Consider the following 21,079-nt stretch of genomic DNA (forward strand, 5'->3'; position numbering starts at 1 on the left):
TTACCTTTCCCCTACATATAACGTTTTCCCTCAGAATGAAAATACATATTGTCTCGTATAGTGTTTACCTAATAGCGCCGTATGAAACGTTTCTTATATCGGCAGTCAAGGCGTTCCCGTCAAACAGGGCGCTAATTCTGAGAACGAGTAGCTACCAGTTCTTAATTGATTTTAAAGTGTTACTCGTATAGTGTCCTTTGCACGCGTGTTGCGGTTGTGAATGTCCAGGCCTCGAACTATCAGGTTCGTTTTGTCATTATCATTTAAAATTAGATTGTAAATATAGATACAGCGTTGCAGTTGTTTTCTGCTGGTCAAAACCGTCCAGTTCAGATCAGACAAATCTGCAGTTGATGAGAAACGCGGTGTTCTATCCAAAGTTAGTTTGGTTGCTTTGTTGTGTAGGACTTTAATTGTTGTTCTTATAGACCCAATGCCAAAATGGCAGACATTCTTTTGTTTGCACTCAAATTAGCCTTACTTACCTCGTTCTTGAGTTCAAAAATCAAAAGAATATTTCACCTTGAACGGGGCTAGTGAGACTAATTTCAATACAGACAGAAGAATATGTCAGCCATTTTTTGCATAGGGTCTATCGCCCCAAACAATATTGCCATACTCAAGTATAGGGATACGTAATTAGGCCTGCGTGGCAGGTGCATGAAAAATATCAGTAGGGCAGGAAAAAGAGTGGGGAGCGCGAGGGAGGGAGACACGCGAGGGCGTCCCCTCACATGTCTCCCTCCCTCGCGCGCCCTATATTTTTCATGCGCCTGCCACGCAGGCTATACGTAATCATTGTCGTGGCATTTATTTTCCGGCCAGACATAAATAGGGATTGGTCTGGCTCCAGTTGTTCATAGGCCGGATAACTTTATCCTGTGGATAAGTCACTATCCGACAGTTTCAATCAGGGCAAAGATTTCAGTATTTTCGAATTTCTCTTGAACAAGCGAATATGCACACTCTAACCACAGTTAAGTTTGGGAGTGTACGAAAACCTTGGACAACGTTGAACGTAAAGTATATTTTAGACCCTGAATAGTGCCTTATTCAGCGGATAAAGTTATCCGGCCTTTGAACAACTGGGGCCTGGTCATTTTAAAAGGGCAATGCTATCTTCTTTAACTATCTCTTTGATACGATCAAAAAACATTTGTGACCAATGCAAACATTAAAAATACCGATCCAGTTTCGTTACAAGGTACTGTAGTATGTGTTGGTGCAGATGGCCAAGATAGACTGGGGAAAAGGATTGCAAGTTCTTCCTATGGCGCACTGGATAAATTGCCCAAAATAATTATGGCTTTTCCTTCTTTGAGGAATTACTTTGTATTTTCTTTTGAGTACTCTAAGAGCAGTTTTTGTTTTGGGGGGGGGGGGGGTGGGGGGTGGGGGGGAGGGCAAAGGTACTTTGTTCATTACTTGTTATAGTTTACGCCAGATCACAGTAAAATCAGGCCTCAAGGTGCTTATCGAAGTAACCGAGCTTGTCTTTGGGGGCTTGGGGTCGAACGTTTTTCTTCCCAATCAGCTCAACGGGTGACGTCATATTTGACCGCGCCAAGGATGACTGGGTACGAGGCTGATTAATTTTACCCTTCAGTTTTACCGGCAGCCAACTAGCGGAAACTGATGGTCACAAAATTCATGCCACGCAATCAAGGATGGCAACCTACAACTTCGCAGAGAATAATATATGAACCACTTCTATTATATTAAAAATGATTTTTAATTATTCCTTATAACTAAGTCACAGTTTTTTCAGTAAGATCCTATATGTTAGCGAAGGAGTTACAACAATATAAAGCACCTTGCTTTCTATATACAACTAAACATCTCTTTACAAAGTCTTGGACTACCACAATAAAAACACTGAAAACATATTGTAGCTTTTAGTTCGATAATGCTATGCAATCATAAGCAAAAGGACGGTAAAATTTCTATCTTCACCCTCCCTTGGTAAAAGGGAGAGCTTCGATACTTCCTAAAATTAATCATACAGATAGAGATATCTAGTACGTTCACTGATACAACGGGTTAAAAGCTGTCAGGGCCACCGGCATTTAAATATGACATTTAAGTATCTGATCTATATTATTTTACCACAAAATAAAGCAAAAGAACAAAAAAAAAATGTTAACATAAAAGACAGAAAGTGGTGAAGGAAGCCTAAAAGGGAACCATAAGGCTTATAATGTTAGGCTCCCTCAAGTTGAAACAAAATAAATTTACAACAGGTAAAAAGCTTAAAAGGGATTCTTGCATGAATTAACACAATTTGATCTGTTGGATTCTTAAACGGAATATTCGGTTGGTAGAAGATTTTAAAATATTCTGTGTATTCAGAATTTTCCGCTAACTTCTCTGCCTTTCCATTTACGATAACCAGCTGGACTTTTGCAGAAACTAAAGTCATTCATCAATTCTATGTTACGAATGTTCTACTAACATTTTAAAGAAAATAAATAAATGTTTTATTATGTATAACAGTGTAGCGACCTCCTATCATGGAACAACCAAAATGTAACACTTTCGACGCGACAAATGCACGTATGAGTAAATTCGCGTCAGGCCCTTTTCAGTTTATGCAAATTCCCACGTGTTTTCAAACTAAACTCGGAAAACTTACAGTTCGCTTCGGCGTTTTGTGGCGTTGAACAGTTACAAAACCCTTCACCTTCCTGAAGATATAATCACTCACAAGCATTGAACAAATTCAAGGCTAAAAAAGAAAGACATTTTGGACTACTTTAAAGAGGAATGGCCGTTGTGAAGCCAGCGCTGTCATTGTGGTAAACAACTTTTTTCGCCGGTAGGACACAAGACTTCATGCCGAACGTTTACAACGGGAATTACCCAGAAAAAGCCACCTCGTTGATATTTGACTGCATGGCGGTTAATTTATAAGAGGTACTTTCATTGACACCAAACGGAGCAGGCACCCAGCAAGCGTGATATATGACACAGATGTGGCTGCCAACATTTCATATTCTCCTTCGAATTAAACCTCAGGTGAAACTTTCTCAGGTATGTATTATATTTGTCTATTTTAATCTCATACTTAACGGTGGTTAAGCTAACTTTTAAGTTTAATTTTCCTTGAAAAAATAGAATCAGTAGTAAAGACTAATGTCAGCAAATTGTCAAACCTCGAACGAACCGAGAATAGTCGATTTAAACTTACCAGTCAGCTAAGATCTTTCAGGTAAAAGCTGGTATGCGCAAAACACCAAGGTCACGGGGTTGGTATATAAAGTAATTCTTATGATACTAATTATTCTCGTCTTCTGTATGCCTGATGAAGTAATGATATTGTATTAAAGTAAGTTATTGTAATTTAAACGCTGCATTTCAGGGACGTTTATTGCATACAATTCAAGCTCAAATCTACACTCTGTTCGACTTTGATGCCAGTACAGTGTGTTAATTGTTTTTTGGGTAGTAATTAAGTTGTTTGATCTGTCGCGATTGTTTGTACTTTTCTTGGATTTAATCGAGATCCGACGCGACCCAATAACGTATGAACAGGGCACAAGGTCTTCGGAATAGCCGGTGTTTCCCCAAAACAAATCGCTCGGTGCCCTTTTCCAGTGTCGGCTACTTACCCCACAACTGCAGTGCAGTAAATCGTAGTTTGCTGCACAGCTGTTGCTGATATAAAAACGCCGACTCCGCTTTAAAAACTACAGCTTCAACCCGAGTATGCTCATAAAACTGAACGTACCACATTCTCTGAGTGTGCAAATTCTCAGAATCCTATCCTAAGAAAACCGTTCGCAAGAACTAGTGGGACTTCTACACTGATACTTCTACCAAGAAATCTAACCACAGTCAGTCTAAATCTAAAATATAATCAGTGGCAGATCTAAACCTTGAGGCAAGTGGGGTCGGTCGCGCTCTTGATTACACACACTCGACTTGCTCGGCTCTCTTCGTGAAACGAAGTGCTTTCGCTTTTGACAGAACTGGGCGGCCAGATCGGCAAGTTTATAAATCGAATGCGTCATTTTGAAGGGATGGTGCTGCAAAATCTTTACACTGAAAAAATCACTCCGAAACTGGTGCGCGCTATTTTGAAGAAATTCGAAGGAGTAGGATAAAACTTATCCTTCAAATTGGTACATTCCGTTTACGAACTCACCCGCCAGTTACGACAAAAGGAAAGCACCCGAAATCTCACGGCGCCTCCGACCTGCGGGCCATGGTGTGGACTGAAATATAAGGGAGGGGAGGGCGGGGAAGCCGCTCCCTAGATCCACCACTGGCAATCTATTCACGTCCTCTTCTAAATTATTTGCTCCATCAGAGTTCATTTTTAACTGAACTTCTTTAGCTCCGATATCAAACATGCAAATTCTATTCTCTTGTTATGCCATTCATTAATTGCACCTGTGCACAATGTGCCTTGATCTACAGTTCTCGCATTTCACCTTGCAGCACCAGAAGAACCGACAGTTGCAAAGTTCTTCCATTTCACTTTCACTCGTCGTGTAACCTCTCCGGCAGCACATTAAATCACATCCATCGGTCCCGAGGGACGTGTTGTTGCACAAACGCCCCCTCGTCCCGAGAGAACCCGTCTCGGGATTCCGTCGGCAAAAGTCTGGTGACTCTTCATAGTAAACCAAATCAGCAACAGTAGGGGCCTTGTGAAGTTTGTTTTTGGGACGGAACGCAGGTTTTCCTTTCTTAGCGACATGACCATTGCGATTGTTGTTTTCTTCAAATTCTACCATGGAAGCGCTGTCGAATTTATCCTTGAGCGCCTCTCCGATGCGTCTGAAGTCGGGTAAGCGTTTCCAACAGGTGCGAACTGTACACGCTTCAGAAACGCCGTGACATTTGCACTCTCGTACCATGTTCTCTCTTACAGCCTTGAAAAAGAAGCAAAATAAAATAATAAAGTAAATAAAATAAAAACTGTTAATTAACTGACTCATTTGCAGCTGACATGTAGCTGAATTACAAAGTTAGCAGCATGATACTATACTATACTATACTATACTATACTATACTATACTATACTATACTATAATATTCTATACTATACTATACTATACTATACTGTACTATACTGTACTATATGATCCTTATTACTAGTTTAGTAAGTTTGAGAGTTGAGTTATTTTAGTTGGAAGGTCTTAGGTTCGACTCCTGAGCATTCGGATTTTTTTTGCGAGTATGCCTGTGTCATTTACTGATCAATACATCATTCTCATTTATTCACCAGGCTTAACATATTCGATTACATTATTTCCATTGCGCATATGCCACACATTGACATTCCGATTCTAGCAGTATGCAGGATGGTTGTGCCATGAACCTAGTTTAATGGCCTTAGCTCCCACGACTCTCCTGTAGCTCAGTGGTAGTAAGAGCACCCGAACTAGTAATCGGAAGGTCTTAGGTTGACTTCTGATAGGAGCACTCGGAATGTTTTCCGAGTATGCCTGTGTCGTTCACTGAATAATACATCATTCTCATAAATAAAGTTATTTGGAGTTGTGTTGAGTTGCAGTTAGTTGCAGAAGATTCTCGTTACTTTTCGTGCAGCGAGTCGCTTTCTGGGTATCCAACCACAATAAAAAACACTCTTTTCGTTCTAGTGAATGTGTATTCACAACAAAGAAAAACCACAAGGAAAAATAAAATGAACATAACTTTTCCTTTTTCTCATGCTTACGTTACTTTGTCCTTATTTTACAAAATAATGAAAACCGGTGCAACAAAAACACAGGTTTAAGCACAAGAACTCAGCAGCACTGGGCATGCGTGTGCCACCTAGCACATCAGCTGTTCGTGATCGCGGGATTTGAGACGCTTATTTCACATTACAAGTGGGAGTCAGGCTTAGACTGAGAGAATGTTTTAGTGTGTCGGAGAAGTACCAGACACCGTGGGTAGTTACACTTGAAGCGAGATTGATGAGCCATAAAATGTAAATTAATCACGAACGCAAAGCCGCAAATTCATAACAATAGATAATGATTTTACAAGCGAGTTTGCCGGCAATTATTGATGCGGTTATTCGTGGGAAACCGCGATTTGACCGTGTACCATGGACTTCGGTCATTAGAAAGTTTTTCTTCCTTCCTTGGATCTAGAATGAAACTATTTGACAAAACTGGGATGCCGACAAATCAAAGACAAAGAATGTGCGATTCTTGACTTGTGTACTCAGCTTCAACTGATCTTCTAAGTTCCCCTGACTTAACCTCAGTGCCAAAGAATTCTTTGCATGTTAGGTCTGTGTCGAGAATTCAACAGTTAACAGAGGCACGGGCTTACCTGAAACACGTCGAAGATTAAAAAAAAAACTTAACGATATCGCTGCCATTTATGGACTCCTACCATTTCATAATAAGCATAACCTCTTGTAAGCCTAACCTCGCGATGCAGATAAGACAGATAAATTTAAATGCTCAATTCTCTGGAAACGATTTGGGGAAGGGGGAAGGGAAGGGGATGGATTTGAAAAATTGTACGTTCTTCTTTCCACTTCATTGTTATCAGCATTACACAGACAAAATTAATGTCGACCGCTCTTGTCCATTCCCTTTTAAAATGAAACGACCAAACAGTGCCATCATAATTTAAGGTTGTCATTTGAAAGGTCAAACCTATAAGTTCATCCTCGTACAGCATAATAAACAGCACCACAGGAAAGTACTGCTCAGTAGCTTTTATTTTAATGGTCACACTTTAGGATTTCATCTACAGACTCAGAAGTTAGAACCACCTAGTACAGCATAATAAACAGCACCACAGGAAAGTACTCCTCAGTAGCTTTTATTTTAATGGTCACACTTTAGGATTTCATCTACAGACTCAGAAGTTAGAACCACGTCGTACAGCATAATAAACAGCACCACAAGAAAGAATTGCTCAGTAGCTTTTATTTATAAATGGTCACACTTTAGGATTTATCTGACAGACGCAAAAGTTAGAACCAACTGATACAAAAGAAACACCAATGGAACGTACTGATCATTAGCTTCGCTCTTAAGAACTTCACAGGCTCAAAATTTAGAACCACAACAACCGATTCAAGGTTAAGAAGACTTATTAAACAGGACGGAAAAGTAGGTATATAAAAATTCTCTTAGCTTTACTGAATAATTTGGTAAATAAAGGATTGACCGCTAATTATTTCTATATGAAATAATGTGTAATTTAGTCAATTCAATGAAAGAATAAGGAAAACTGATTACCAAAGATTGCCTCACAAACCTCTGGCTAACTGTTGAGCCATGTCAAATGGGAGCTGCTACAAGTAATTACTAAATTAAAGCCGTCCCAATTTAGCAATTGACACACAGGGTCTTAAAAAATTGAATGTCACGTAGCTGATGGAAAGCTCTCTTTTTACGCTGTACAAATACAGACGACCTTGCCACCCCTATGACGCAATTTTTAATTGCTCTGTATAAATGAATGATCGATCGGAAAGCGCTTGAAAAAGAATTACTCGTTGCCCGAGGCCACGGCTTTCCTTGTCGTTTTATTGCGGCATAATCTTTTCGCCGAGCTCGAAATTGGAAACTGAAACCCCCCTCAAACTTTCCGTAATGAAAAAAAGTGGTTGAATGAAGTACAAATAACCATACAAAACCATAGGTAATTAATATATATTTTTCCATATTCCTCTCTCGACTGGCCACACTAAATTACTTCTTCCAAAGACCCAAAAGTTAGGGTCATTTTTAATTGCCATTCACCACGCTTAGAATTAAAATATTAATTCAGTTTTTTTTTAATTTCCTCGGTAGCTTTGAACTAATATTACATTCACACGCAAAGAGATGAAAACTCACCGTTCTGCCGGCTTCGTTGTTGTGCAAATTTACCAACGTTCGAAAATCGCGGCCTTTCTCCCCCGCATCAACAAACTTTCTCGAAAACTGATCCGCAAAGTGGATGTTATCACTGCAGCCTCCCCACTGCCATCCCTCGTTGCTTACTCCCTTGTATCTGTTGTCACATCCACAAGCCGACAGTTTACCATCGCTACAAGCTCTCGCAATGGCGTGGGACACACCGGCTGCTGTTATTGAGTAAGTGAAGGCGGTTTCCCTGCAAGCTGAAACAGAAGCGTGCACGCTTATAACTCAAGCAAAATGATATTGCTACAGCTCTTAAGTTTATAACTTTTTATTTACAAGGCTACAATCGCTGGTCAGAATTTCATCCCCTAAGGCACCTTAACAGATTGAACCAGTGACCGTGTACTCATACACTATATGGAAGTAAAGTGATTAACCAGAGTTCTAGTGTTCCACTTCAGTTAGTCCCCTCCGAGCTTGAGCTGAGCTTGAGAGCCACCGGGCAAAATCACAGCTTGCGGTCAACCTCTTTGTCCCCGCCAAGGCCACAATTTCGTTAGATTGCTACTGTTGCTATTTATATGACACATGGCCGCATTTTACGGTGCCACTAAATCAGTGATATAAATGATATCAAAATCAAACAGCAACACAATGTTCGTCTTTCAGTTTGGATAAGGGAACGACTTCGTCAAGTAATAGTACCAAAAAGCTCGAACAATATAACAACTTTCAAACAGTATACAAACACTTACACTGGTATCTATATAGCTATATAGCCTGTCCGTTTCCGGAAAGATGGAGATAGCATAGATAAAGAGAAAATAGATTACGCCCAACTTCATGTCAAGACAAATCTGAGTGTAAACAAGACATGCTTTCACGATATGGTTGTATCCAGTGGTATGCGGCATTCATAAAATAAATAGTTGGGTTAAGACCAACATTTGTTTATTAGCGAGTCAAGCTTACAGAGCAGCTACAAGGTATGAAGGATTGACCCAATCGTGCTCACTTCCAAAGAAGCTCAAATAAAAGTTATCATTTGTACTTATTTCTAAGAATAGAATCTGTACTCTTTTTTGCTTTCAAGGACGGTTTATTTTACTTTCTCACTTGTTGTTTAATACCTAGTTTTGCCCGGGTGATTTACTGTCATTTTCACACTGCATTGATTTTGCTGGAGCTCGAGTAGAATTCGACGCGACACAAATACGCCATAAATTCAGGAGCACTGTCAAAAGATGCTTTTTAGTAACTGACTGTGCTGTAAAAGGTAGTTCTAACTTCTGAGTTTGAGAAATCCTACAACATGACCAATCGAAATATGGGCAGTACTTTCATGTCGTCCGCTGACTCTATTTCTAAAGTATTCTAAAAAATAACTGAAGTTTCTGCCAGTTCTCAGCTTCATTAACAAACCGAGAGGCAGTTGTGTTATGATTCCTTCCCATTCTTATACCCAACGCGGAGCCAAAGAAGAACCAAAGAAGATGCTTCTTAGTTAATACACTAACAAAGTGATTGAGTATGAATTTGGATGATATTGAAATATCACGGTCAAGGATGTGCGATGAACTGCACAGAAATCGCAATAGTGAGTGTTACAACTCAAAAATTACAGCTAGAAAAACTTGTCTCTTTATTTCTATCAGAGGTTTAATCGTTCTTATTTTTTCTCAGACTATTGTATACTGGTAACTCGTTCCCTCTCACTGTAAAATTAACACTTGTCATTTCTGTCATGCCTTACGTTTCTATTTATGTATTATAGCCCATCGTTTCACAAAGAACCAAATATCGCGAAGATTAGCGAATACATGACGAAAATTTTGTAAATGTCAATCGTCCATAAATTACTAAATTTGTCAGTGTTTTTTCTCTATGGTGAGTCATGATTGAATATTTCTGCTTGCGTGGGTTTATACCACTTTTATTGCCCAACCTAAGCTTGGGTATAGCCGTTCGTGTTTACTTTATTGTGGGCGAAGACGAAAGCAAAAAAGTGTGGCCCATTTTCCTAGCTTACGTTTTATAAAAAGAATTTTGTCCCCCGCAAACGCAACAGTTTCTTGCCTTTGAGCATTTCTAAAAAAAGAGGAATTTAAAACGCAATTTTACGCGGTTTACATGCATTTTAACTCCCACTTAATTTAACATTTCAAGGACCCTTTCGGGGCGGTGATTTATTTCTGCATCATTTAAAATGGTCAACAATAGTATCCATACATAACAGCATAAAGTTTGGTATGTTCGGAATGATTTCTCTATTTGAAATTTGAGTAAATGAAGTTAACATTCAAGTGGAGAAATCATAGTGAAAGAATATGGGAAAGAGGATCACAGAAGCAACATTATTGACAATTTCACGTCGAACCTCATTCACCATCCGTATAAGTTATTTACCTCGCAAACGTACTACCCGAAAAGATTTTCATCGGAAAAAAACTGACTTTACCTTAATAGTTGAGGCTAGGAAGGACATCATTTTTAACTTTCCGAGGGTCAGATGATGCAAGATATCATTTCGTATCAACTGTTTCTAACTTTTGCGGGTCTGTGAATTAAAACTAAATGTCGGACAATGAAACTGAGTACTTTTATCAGTTATGGTTATGGTACTTTTAGGTAATGCTTCGCCAAAAACAGCTTATGTGCTTTTAGTTTTGAAATTTGCTTATTCCTGTGGTAAAATGAGTTTAAACAAAGGGCAACGTTATGTCAAAACAACTCCTTGAGATCAAAACAAATTTGACACGGTTTAATAAAGTGGGTACCGATCTCGAAAGAACATAAAAAGCGAAACTCGACAGAAGGAAGACTGAAAATAACCTAAAAGTAAATCTTACCTATTTTCACAATTTTACCAAAGACATTTTCAGGACTATGCGCGGAACAATTCCATCTTCGGTGTTTAAACTGGTATTGGCACTGGCTGATAGAGAACTTAGCTCCGAGCCCAATGTATGGAACCAGTTCTGGGTACCTTCGACAGAGTCGCTGTTGCTTCGGCGTAACAGGTTTGACTCCGTTTGCTGGCGAAAGCTGGAAATTATAGTTATCTGGCGGCTTTGACGAACCACTTACACCGAGATTCCTAAAATGGAAGAAGGGCAATCGTCAGGTTAGTTTTACGTTCATGAACGTTATGATAACAAAATTTGTTATGAACAGGAAGTATCTATTGACTATGGCTTACCACCAAGCGCCGTTGCCTTCAGCGAGTACATTAAGACTTGTTAAACCAAACAGTACGATCATGTAAAGAGCTTTGAACATGTTCATCTCCGACTTCTAACAACCTTGTTCACTTGTGTGTATAGAGCGTTGTAATGACCTGAAGAATCTTAATTTGCCTTCATAAATCGGCTGGCATGTGCTTATTGCCGTCACAAAAAAACAATGGATTAGCCAGCAACATTGACAAGGACCACTAAAAACTATCAGGTTTGTTTGCAGTCTGCATGTCTGCATACATTTAAGCGCTCAACAATAACGGGAGCACGGTATATCTGGGAGTTTCTAATTAGTTCAAATCCTCGGCTGGCATAACTCGGCCAGGCTGTTCCCGCCCACACAGAGAGTCGGCAAAATTATTACTTCAAGTTTAATCCGTAAAACAGAGGACAATAAATGAAAAAGCTAGAGGGTAAATATGCCATGAAAATATGTACTCATTACTTAAAAGAACTGTCTTATAGCCGGTTCACTTATTGAACATTTACTTTCCATTTTTAGTCTGAAATTGGGAGTTTTGTGCCGTGACCACAATTTGAGAAGTTTAACCCGGTGTTTTACTATTCTCTTTGATAGCCCTCCTTTTAATTAATTTGGTCTCCTTTGAAGGACTTGTTGACAATGAGGAAATTACGTGACTTTGTGAACGGAGATTTTTACCACTTCCTTGCTATAGATTGTGAAGGAAAAAGCACTTCTATCGGTGTTAGATAGCCCAATATTTAACGATTTTCTTTTCACTTTGCTTTTCAAGAGGCGCACACACTAGCCAGTTATTTAAGTAATACCCACTTCACATTCGAGGGAGGTAATTTGTACGATTCTATCTTCGCCAAGACCCTTTCAAAGCTTTAAATTAAGACACAGCGAAAAAAGCAATTTACAGTCAATAGAGTCATACAAATTAGGTGATTAAAACTTGAATAGGAATTTGAAAGAAATTACTTGTGTCACTGCTCCTCAATAGGCTCAACAGGGACCGCCACTTCTCGTAAATTTTTCAGTCAATTAACTCTCCTCGGAAACGGCTTTTCAACGTGGTTTGCAAAACGTTGCGCCCTTCTAGAATGCACGTCATGAAAAAGCTTTCCCCCTCTAAATTTAGACCTTTTGCGATCCAGAAAAGAGTAGCATATTGACTCCTTTATTTCCCAAAGATTTGCCGAAGGTGTTCTTCTGTTTGTTTTGGGTTTCGCTTTGTTGTTATAACGTTCAAACGATAAAGCTGAAAACCTAAAGATGGCTTAATCTCACCAATAAAACTCATAGCTGTTTCACAAGGATTAAAATTAATAAGTATAGACTTGAATAACATCACTTTTCACTGTACTGTAGAATTTGTGTGTAATTAAATCAGCGCTGGAAAGCATCCACGTTTTCCTGTCCTCGTAAAAAACTATCCCATTAAATTGCAAGAATTCTTGGACATTTTTATGAAACAGGTTCAAGAAGACTGAGTTACTCAGAAATAATCTTTTTCAATAACTTGAAGCTCTATCGGAAGGGATGGAAATAAAACAAGCATTTTGTTTTTACTCCGCACGAACTTTATTCCAATTCACGCGGCGTAGCATACCAACCGATCGCGACGTTCCTTCGAACTGATTCATATGGCGCAAGCGGCCAAACGTAACACACAAATAATTCGAGAGAGAAAATACAACAAACGGAATAACAATAAGACACGTATCTTTTATTACGACACAATAACCAGCCCCTAGAGGCAACGTTTCTATTCATTGTGGGGTCGAAATAATTAAACTATACAATAAGCTTTTGTGTTGTCTAGAAGTTGTGGTATCCCTTCTTTTGGCCGCTCTGTTCAAAGGGATTTTCGACAGTTTGCGCTCTTTGAAAGAAAAACAAGGAAAGACGAGAGGTGCTTTTCCGACTAAGACGCAGTTCGACTTCTCGGTGTTTGTTTCTTCGTTTATTACTTGTTTGTTCTAATGATCACGGGATATTTGGTGCCAAACGTAACGGATTCAGCTGTTTTTATTAGAATGTATAGGCCTTCGTTGTTTCCGCTTCGGCTTAACAACTAATTGCCGGCAAGCTTGTTTAACCGACAGCATTTTGTCATTATTACGCTACGTAAGAGAGGTAAACAGGCGAAGAGGCCACTGAGAATGGGTATTGATTCATCAACGAATTGCGGCAATCTTTGCCGGATTTGTCCGTGGATTCTCGCGCACACCCCTTGCAAAAGGGGTGCATACATGCAAGTTCATGTACTGGAAAGAAAACAGTGGGCGAGGAGCGAGAATGACAAATTTGGCGCTCACCCTTTCCGCCGTTAACCGACGACCGATCTTTCTCCTGGGCTCAGTGTTAGCTTCATTGGGTCTCATGGCATGTCGATGTACGGTGTCAAATCAAACCAAAAAAGAAATCATTTTAACCCAGTGGCTTCCTAAACTGATAACTTTCCCTTTCTATATAGTTGAAACAGAGAGCTGAAATAGCAACGTTAGCTGGATGAAACTGGATCGAGCAAAAACAACAACAATGAGAAGAGATTGGGACAAAGACCCCTCCCCAGCCTTCCGCCTCCCCTTATTTCCTTATAAATGGCTTCTTTGAGGTCATGAGTTACGCAAAAGCCGCCGGTAGTAAGCATGAAAACTGCTTGAGTCTGAACTTTGCTTATAAAGAATGACATGATAGAGGGGGGGGGGGGGGGGGGGGGGTAAAAAATTGCCCGATTCACATCAACAAAACATGCTTAATTAAACCAGCTTTAACAAAGCGAAAATTGGTAACGGAAAGCGGAGCTATTGGCTTTGACATAGGATTCAAGTAAATTCAGTTAACTTATACTTTCATTTGTGCTAAATCTGTAGTCAATGACTCCGAAAGCAGATTTTATGAAGGAAACAACTTTAAACTGTGTTTAACTAAACAGCTTTTAAACGTGTTTAAGCCTTGGTGTGAATGGGACATAAGACTATGTGCATATATTTGACAATTATTCCGCGAGCACGCGCTGGATATAACATGATAGATTACGCGCCTCGTTGGCTGTAATCATCTCATATCCAACAAGCGCGACTGGAATAATTGTTTTAATAAAAATCATCAAGAAATATTGCTAGGTGTTCCTGATTTTGCTTTGCAAGAACAACTAGAAGACAAATTTTAAATGGTCGCTATAATTCTTAGGCATGGTATAATGGCTCATCAGTACCATGGCCGCTAAGCCAATCAAATCCATGGAATTGTATTATACAATGATCAAGTTTTTTTATAAATAATGTTATAAACCGTTAAAAATACTATGTCGTGTACGCTACTAGTTAACCATTTCTTATGTTCACGTTCAACCGTTACTCTTCTTTCATTAACAATAACAATAAGTCGGTATTATCGTTTGTCTCACGATGTAGTCACGTTGTGATGTAAATCGCGACTTTTCGACTGCTTACTGGTAGTCTTCATCAGGCGATGAGGTCGACTGGTTACGCGGCACCATTTATATCGAGATGGTTGGTTGTGATTGGTGCATTTCGATCCTCATTGTTCCGGCGAGAAGTTGCTCCCTCTGCGGGCAGTCGTTGTACCACTCTCTTGTTGTGTTTCTTGATCGTAAGGGCATCCACGCTTCGGGAATTTTAATTCCGTTGTTCCTGTTGATGTTATTAGGGTGAAGTCTTATGTGGATAGCTTCCTTGACCCTACGAGAGTACCAGTGCAGTGAGAGTCTTGATTAATACACTTTACCTCGTTCCAAAGCGGATAATGGCCGGTCTCGTGGGCGTGCTCAGACAACGGCGGAGGTCTGAGTACGGGCAAGTCGTATATCCCTGTCATGCTCTTTGATTCTCTCATGCATAGATCTCCCTGTTTCGCAATTCCCCGATGTAGACTTGACCACATTCACAGGGAATCCTGTAAACCACGCCATCTTGTTTAGCCGGATCGACGGTGTGCCTAGGTCGCACCAAATGTGACCTAAGTGTCGTTTCAGATTTGAAGACAGTGCGAATGCCTTGTTGTTCTAGGCAGCGGCGAAGAGACTCCGATACTCCCTTTACCAAGGGTAAAACGGCGGTGGATTTGAACTCTGCCACGGGCTCTTTCCTTCTTTCATTGTAGCTCTGGCCCCGGTGAAGAATTGCGAAGACTAGTTGTACTAGTTGAACTGATATTGGCTCAAGTAAAATTTCCCTTTGCCGTAGAGTCAACCCTGCAATCACTTTCGTTTATTTTCTCAGACAGTCATAAGTCTTTCTAGCACCATTCGGCGATGCACAGAACGCATGCGCACTACAAAAGGTGGTCATGGTTGGCGACCGCTTGGCTATGTATTGCAAGCAAATACAGTGGAACCCCGATTTTACGATCGTCGATCTAACGATATTCCCGATTTAAAGATCATCATTCTGTGTCCCGACAAAAGTTATTTATAAAACCGGAGTTCGTTTACAACGATATCCCGATTTAACGATATGATTTTGCTGTCCCCTTGCCGTATCGTTCCACTGTGGACTTGGTTTTATCACCTGTGCTGACAGAATAAATTGACTACCGCAATACGCGGTAAATAAATAAACTAATTAATAAATAACCTTTGTTTACCCTCGGCAGTGTTTATAGCGCCAGTGCTACTGGGGCCGAGCATTAACGTCACAAAGAAATAATTTAAATTGAAAATAACATGGTTTAAAATCCCAACTGGCAGGAGGCAGATCAGCTGGCCGAGGAGTTGAACTTGGGGCTACCGAGAAACAACTCCATCCAGTGGTCAGAGCGAGACTTGAATCCGGATCCTCAGGATTTCAAGTCCGGCACCCTAACCACTCGACCACGCTGCCTCCACGCGGTGGGATGGAGGGGGGTGGGGTACTTCCTATAATGGTCTATAAAGGGAGGCACTCGCCCGTAAGTGGTACCTTTTCCAGGCTGCATGGAGGTGTATAAAAGGGTAGGGATTTCACAAGGTGAAGTATAATACAGTTGCACCGGAAACCGATCGATATAAATTGAAGTGAATGTGTTTGTTCTTCTCTCTAGAAATCACAATATATTTTCTTCTTGGGGTTCTAAGTTCTAAGGGCAATTTCATGTTTAAACGAAGTGTATTGACAAACATTTTGTGCAATTTGACAAAAACACAGATCCCGGGCTTGCTTATCTTTAAAACAAAAGATATTTCAGTTATTCTAGCCTTTGTTGTTTATTCTTTCAAGCTCGTCACCTCCGCCGTTAGGATCAGTCTGCCGTCATTATTAATTATTTTGGTATTTTGCTTAGTTGCCTCGTTGCCTTGTGTATGTCACGTATAAATCAGAAGACAGCGAGAAGATACAAAAGGAATGGAAAATAAATCCAAGTGTTGCATTTATTAATCGCCGTCTGCGCCGTGCGAAGCATGCATATAAAATTAAGTTGATTTACCTGTGTACGTTGCGATTTTGCAGCTAATTTCTGAAGGAGATCAGGGAATCGTCCGACCATTGACATTTCGCTTTGGCATGATTCTAGCGGCTCATATTCTAATGAGTGGTATTAATTGTTAAATTATTAAACATATTTAATATAAACTACCAAATATGAGGCGCGTACTTTATTATGTTTATACTCTCAATTCAAACGAATGTGTTCCCTCTCAAAATCGTGTCCTAAACGCTGCCAACACAATAAATCGAGGTAAGCCAGTTTATTTGTTTTTACTTTCATTCTTTTAGCAGCTTGATGGTACAAGACTAACAAACTTAACTTTACAATTTCGTTTTCTTTTCGCATAGTCAGAGTGTGTTTATACAGACGCGTACCAAATAATGCCCGAAGATGTCGAGTCCTTCCTAATTCGAGACTATGAGGTAAGGTTAATATGAGTTTTGGTGTTATCAGCAGAGTTGATAAGGTAATTTGACGGCCACCTATTCGCTCTGACGGAGGGCTAACGCTAACGCTCGAAACGTCAGCGCCCGAATCTCTTTTTACGGTTGCCCAATTACCTTATCGTTTCTGCTGATAAGACCAAACATTCGTAATATGGGTTTTCTCGAGTCTCTCGGAGACCAAGAGAATTCCACGTGGTAACAGGAAGCCTTCCGCCAGGTTCATGTAGATAGAATTCAAGTTGTTGAGTCTGAATTTCCGAATGTGCTTTGGCCTATGTAGGACAAATCACTCTGGCCAGGATGACAGATCTGTGATAATCGTAAATGACAGTGCGTAATCAGTGAGCAATCAGCTGATTTAATATTACAACCACCGACCGTCAACGAACAATGGACGATGAATCCACTGAAAATCTTCAGTGGAATCAATAGTCATGGATATCGTCGCTGTCATTGGTGTATAGATTTTATTGGTTACCAATCGATTACTCATCAACCATCATGCTGAGCAACTGTTATGACCAGGGTTATGACTAATTTTGGTGTACAGTACTTCTTCATTTTCGAGAGTGTGCAGTTTCTGCCCCGGGGAGGGGTGGGGGTGCTCCCCTATGTAAGATATAGAGGTATGCGCGGGCCAAAGAGTTTGGTTTTTCAGTCGTTTTGGTCTGAGATAGGGTATAGATTTTAACTATTTTGGTCTGGAAGTTTGAACACGGGTACGGGATTCTAGAAACTAGGTCTGAAAATGGGTATGAAGATAAGAGGCCAGATCTGAAAAAGGGGACAGAAAAATGTTATATTTTGGTCTGAAATAGGGTCAGGCTTTAGAGAACTTAGGCTGAAGTGTGAGTTTAACTGTTATGTGAACTTATGAAAATTCCTACTGAGCGCCGCTCAGTAGCAAATTTCATAAGTTCACATAACAGTTAAACGGTTAGCCCTAGTGAGAAAATAGGAGTGAGGCAAAGAAAAAAACCTTTGACCTAGGCGGGAATCGAACCAACGCTCTCCGGATTTGATCGTTTCTTTTTCGTTTAGTCCCCGAGGAAGGTTTGTTTTGCAAACCGAAATATCGGGCAAAGAATTGTTTTTAAAACAAATATATTTCAGTTATTCTAGCCTTTGTTGTTTATTCTATCAAGCTCGTCATCTCCGCCGTTGGGATCAGTCTGCCCTCAGTATTTTGTATTTGAAATAATTTGCTGATCCAGGTGTACAAGTGATCCGGCACCACTCATCGGTTTGTCGCTGTGGAATTGCAGATTTTATTGTATTTAATCCCGAATCCCAGTCTTGGTGTTACATATATTTCAGTCAGAAGTCGGTTAAAAAGAAGTATACTTAAAAATCCCTACTTTGTGTTTCAGTATATAACTAAATTTCCTTATATTTTTCGCGAACTATGTCTATTTGGGGGGGGGGGGGGGGGGGTGAGGGTTATTACGTGATGTCTGACGTAGATTTTTTGTATTGCCCCTTAGATTTCCGGCAAACTAACTGGCCGGACAGAAACGGCAGAAACGTGATTGGATATCAATACCGTGAAGCAAAAACTTAGGATCACAACTTAGTGTCCAGGTAAATTAGCCCTTAGATGTCCGACAGACTCACTCGCCACTTAATCCACGTAGCCTGCAGAACGCGCGTAATATTTCAGGCGAGAGCGGGGCGCGTAGCCTACGTAGGCAAGGGGCGCGAGTCACGTGTGACGGGAGGGGCGCATCACACGCGCTCTGCGGTTGCTTGAAAAACGCAAAAACAAAAAAAAAAGAGTGACGCCTGTTCTGCAGGCTAAATCCACGCACAGCAGAAACGTGAGCGAGTAAATAAAAAATAAGCGAGAGTAATGGGCACTGTGCCAGGGGATTTGGGAGGAAAAATGGTTCGTGCCTTCTTCCCGGTTTTTATACATCTAGTGGATCGGACGTAGCTTCGTTATAGTTAGCGAGAAGGGATGTTTAGAGGTGATTTTAACTTATTCACCTTCCACGCAAAACTCCTACGATTTAATTACACTGAAGAAATAACAATTTTCCTGTACGAGTTTCAGCCAATACTACTTACAAAGTAGGAAATTCTAACCAAATTTCTTTTGTGCTCCTTTACCGCAAACTAAAACTCATTCTACGTTCCAATTGCACAAACCGCAATTTACGTCACAAAGATAATAGGAGGGCTCGAATATTTCTGATATTGAGTCCATACACCCCCATCAAGATGACACAAAGCAGCTTGGCAAGGATAGGAATTCTTTGTCGTTTGTTTGCAAGCTAACCTCAGCGATAAGCTGCTTAAATTTTAATACTATGATTATATTACCCCATGAGTGGTGCTGAGTAAACACCATGAGCTTATCTCTTACATTAGTCAAAATTAGTCAAGAAAATACCTGCCTTCGCGTAATTCGCAGTCGTTTGATAGGGAAGCAGGTAGGAGCATTCTTGCTACTTTGGATGGTGTGCTAGTCTCTGTAAAGCATTTTCTTGTACTCGTCCTTACACCAGCTGGAGAAACTGAAGAATTTCCGTAGACTATCCTGTCCGAGGAGGCTTGTAAAACGTTTTTCCACTTCTGTTTAATTTAAATGACAATGAAAAAGAATATCTTCAATTTTATTTCAATACTTTAAAATATCGTAGAAGATTACCTCCATTAAGGGATTGAGACAGTACTTACCTTGCCAAGACGTTAATGTGGTATCCGGATAATGAGACATTTGCCTCAAATGGGAGTTAACGTTTCCTTTCAAAAAACATTTGTTGGCCTCTTGTGGAGCCAAATCAAATATTTATTACTTCAAGGTAAGAAGAAGCGCCTTCGAATGCGTGCGGAAAAGACATCCCGGTGCACATGGTTCACTGCCCAGAGTGCCATGAGTTTCGGAGGTAGCACAAATTAGCATTTGTACTTTCAGTTGGTTCCACTGTATTTTCTACAATGCCGGCCTCTTTACCCGCCTCTCCCCCCCCCTCTAACTCTAACTTGTGTTACTGTACACACGGCTATTCTATAAAGCAGTAGTCATTTACTGATGTAAATTCTTTGGTTAAAAGAACATTCATTCATCGGTTCTAACGTTTGAGGCTGTGGAGAACATCTTAAAGTGTGGCCATTCAAATGAAAGCTACTGAGCAGTACTTTCCTGTGGTGTTGGTTATTATGCTGTACAAGCTGGTTCTAACTTTTGAGTCTGTGAATGAAATCCTTAAGTGTGGCCATTCAAATGAAAGCTAGTAAGTAGTACTTTCCTGTGGTACTGTTTATTATGGTGTACAAGGCGGTTTCAACTTTTGAGTCTGTCAATGCAATCCTGAAGTGTGGCCATTCAAATGAAAGCTAATAAGTAGTACTTTCCTGTGGTACTGTTTATTATGCTGTACGGGGTGATTCTAACTTTTGAGTCTGTCGAGGAAATCCTGAAGTGTGACCATTCAAATGAAAGCTGCTAAGCAGTACTTTCCTGTGGTGTTGTTTATTGTGCTGTACAAGGTGATTCTAACTTTTGAGTCTGTCGATGAAATCCTGAAGTGTGGCCATTCAAATGAATTCAAAGCTATGTTGTGCCAGTTGGTTCTGGACCATTCAAATAAAATCAATTCAGAAACTATTGGCAAGTTGTTCTAACTTGGTTTTGATTCTGCTGATTCATATCTTAAAATGCCATTTGAGAAAGTTAGCCAAGTTTACGACCGCATCAAACTAAAACAGCGCACTCTGTTATGAGGATCATGACCTGCTTCAGTTTGTTGTTTGTTTGTTTGTTTGTTTTTTGCCTAGTAAGATGTTCCGGCAGGCTATATATATACTAATAGTAATCATGGCTTATTAAGTGTGTTAGAGTTTAGCAGTATACAGTAGGATGTGTCTATTTTTTGTAATCTATATACAACTTTTTAGCTACACCAAAACTTAAAAAAAAAAAAGTTGAATAACAGTTTAACAACAGCTATTGTTTGTGTTAAAAGCAAACTATTATCAGTGAACGCAACTTGAGGTATTTGAAAACAAGCAAGATAAAACTAATATTGTTGAGTTACCAAAGCTCTCAATCCGTGGATTTTGTTTGTCGTTGGAACGATAAAAACGGGGGAGTTTTTGTTGACACTCAACTTAATTTTTTTGGTTCCGCAACAGCTCAGCCAGCGAGTTTTGGGAATGGCTTCGTTT

General features: G+C 40.0%; 1 protein-coding gene, 1 long non-coding RNA gene and 1 pseudogene across 4 annotated transcripts; 1 reads left to right on the forward strand and 2 right to left on the reverse strand.

Annotated features, from left to right (window-relative positions):
- Positions 1 to 2,868: 2,868 nt before the first annotated feature.
- LOC146484881 (protein Wnt-1-like) lies at positions 2,869 to 11,173 on the reverse strand. 2 transcript variants are annotated; one of them, XR_014863536.1, is made up of 5 exons: positions 11,026 to 11,173; positions 10,676 to 10,923; positions 7,818 to 8,083; positions 3,700 to 4,877; positions 2,869 to 2,976 (listed from the first exon to the last, which is right to left on the reverse strand). XR_014863536.1 is itself a non-coding variant. In XM_085104358.1 (4 exons), the coding sequence occupies exons 1-4, from the start codon at positions 11,109 to 11,111 to the stop codon at positions 4,383 to 4,385; spliced, it is 1,095 nt and encodes a 364-aa protein (XP_084960484.1). In that variant the 5' UTR covers positions 11,112 to 11,173; the 3' UTR covers positions 3,027 to 4,382. The 2 variants fall into 2 exon arrangements, 1 of the variants encoding a protein (XP_084960484.1); XM_085104358.1 differs by lacking the exon at positions 2,869 to 2,976 and having other exon boundaries at positions 3,027 to 4,877.
- LOC146484882 (uncharacterized) lies at positions 2,931 to 18,469 on the forward strand. Of its 2 annotated transcripts, XR_014863537.1 has the most exons (3): positions 2,962 to 3,030; positions 16,811 to 16,885; positions 18,394 to 18,469. It is a non-coding gene; the product is annotated as an uncharacterized LOC146484882 (long non-coding RNA). The 2 variants fall into 2 exon arrangements; XR_014863538.1 differs by lacking the exons at positions 16,811 to 16,885; positions 18,394 to 18,469 and adding an exon at positions 10,699 to 10,827 and having other exon boundaries at positions 2,931 to 3,030.
- LOC146484883 (uncharacterized) lies at positions 14,439 to 15,971 on the reverse strand (annotated as a pseudogene).
- Positions 18,470 to 21,079: the final 2,610 nt, after the last annotated feature.

Source organism: Pavona decussata, unplaced genomic scaffold (assembly GCF_977016875.1).
Source record: "Pavona decussata unplaced genomic scaffold, jaPavDecu1.1 SCAFFOLD_29, whole genome shotgun sequence".
In the NCBI taxonomy this organism is placed as follows: Eukaryota; Metazoa; Cnidaria; class Anthozoa; order Scleractinia; family Agariciidae; genus Pavona; species Pavona decussata.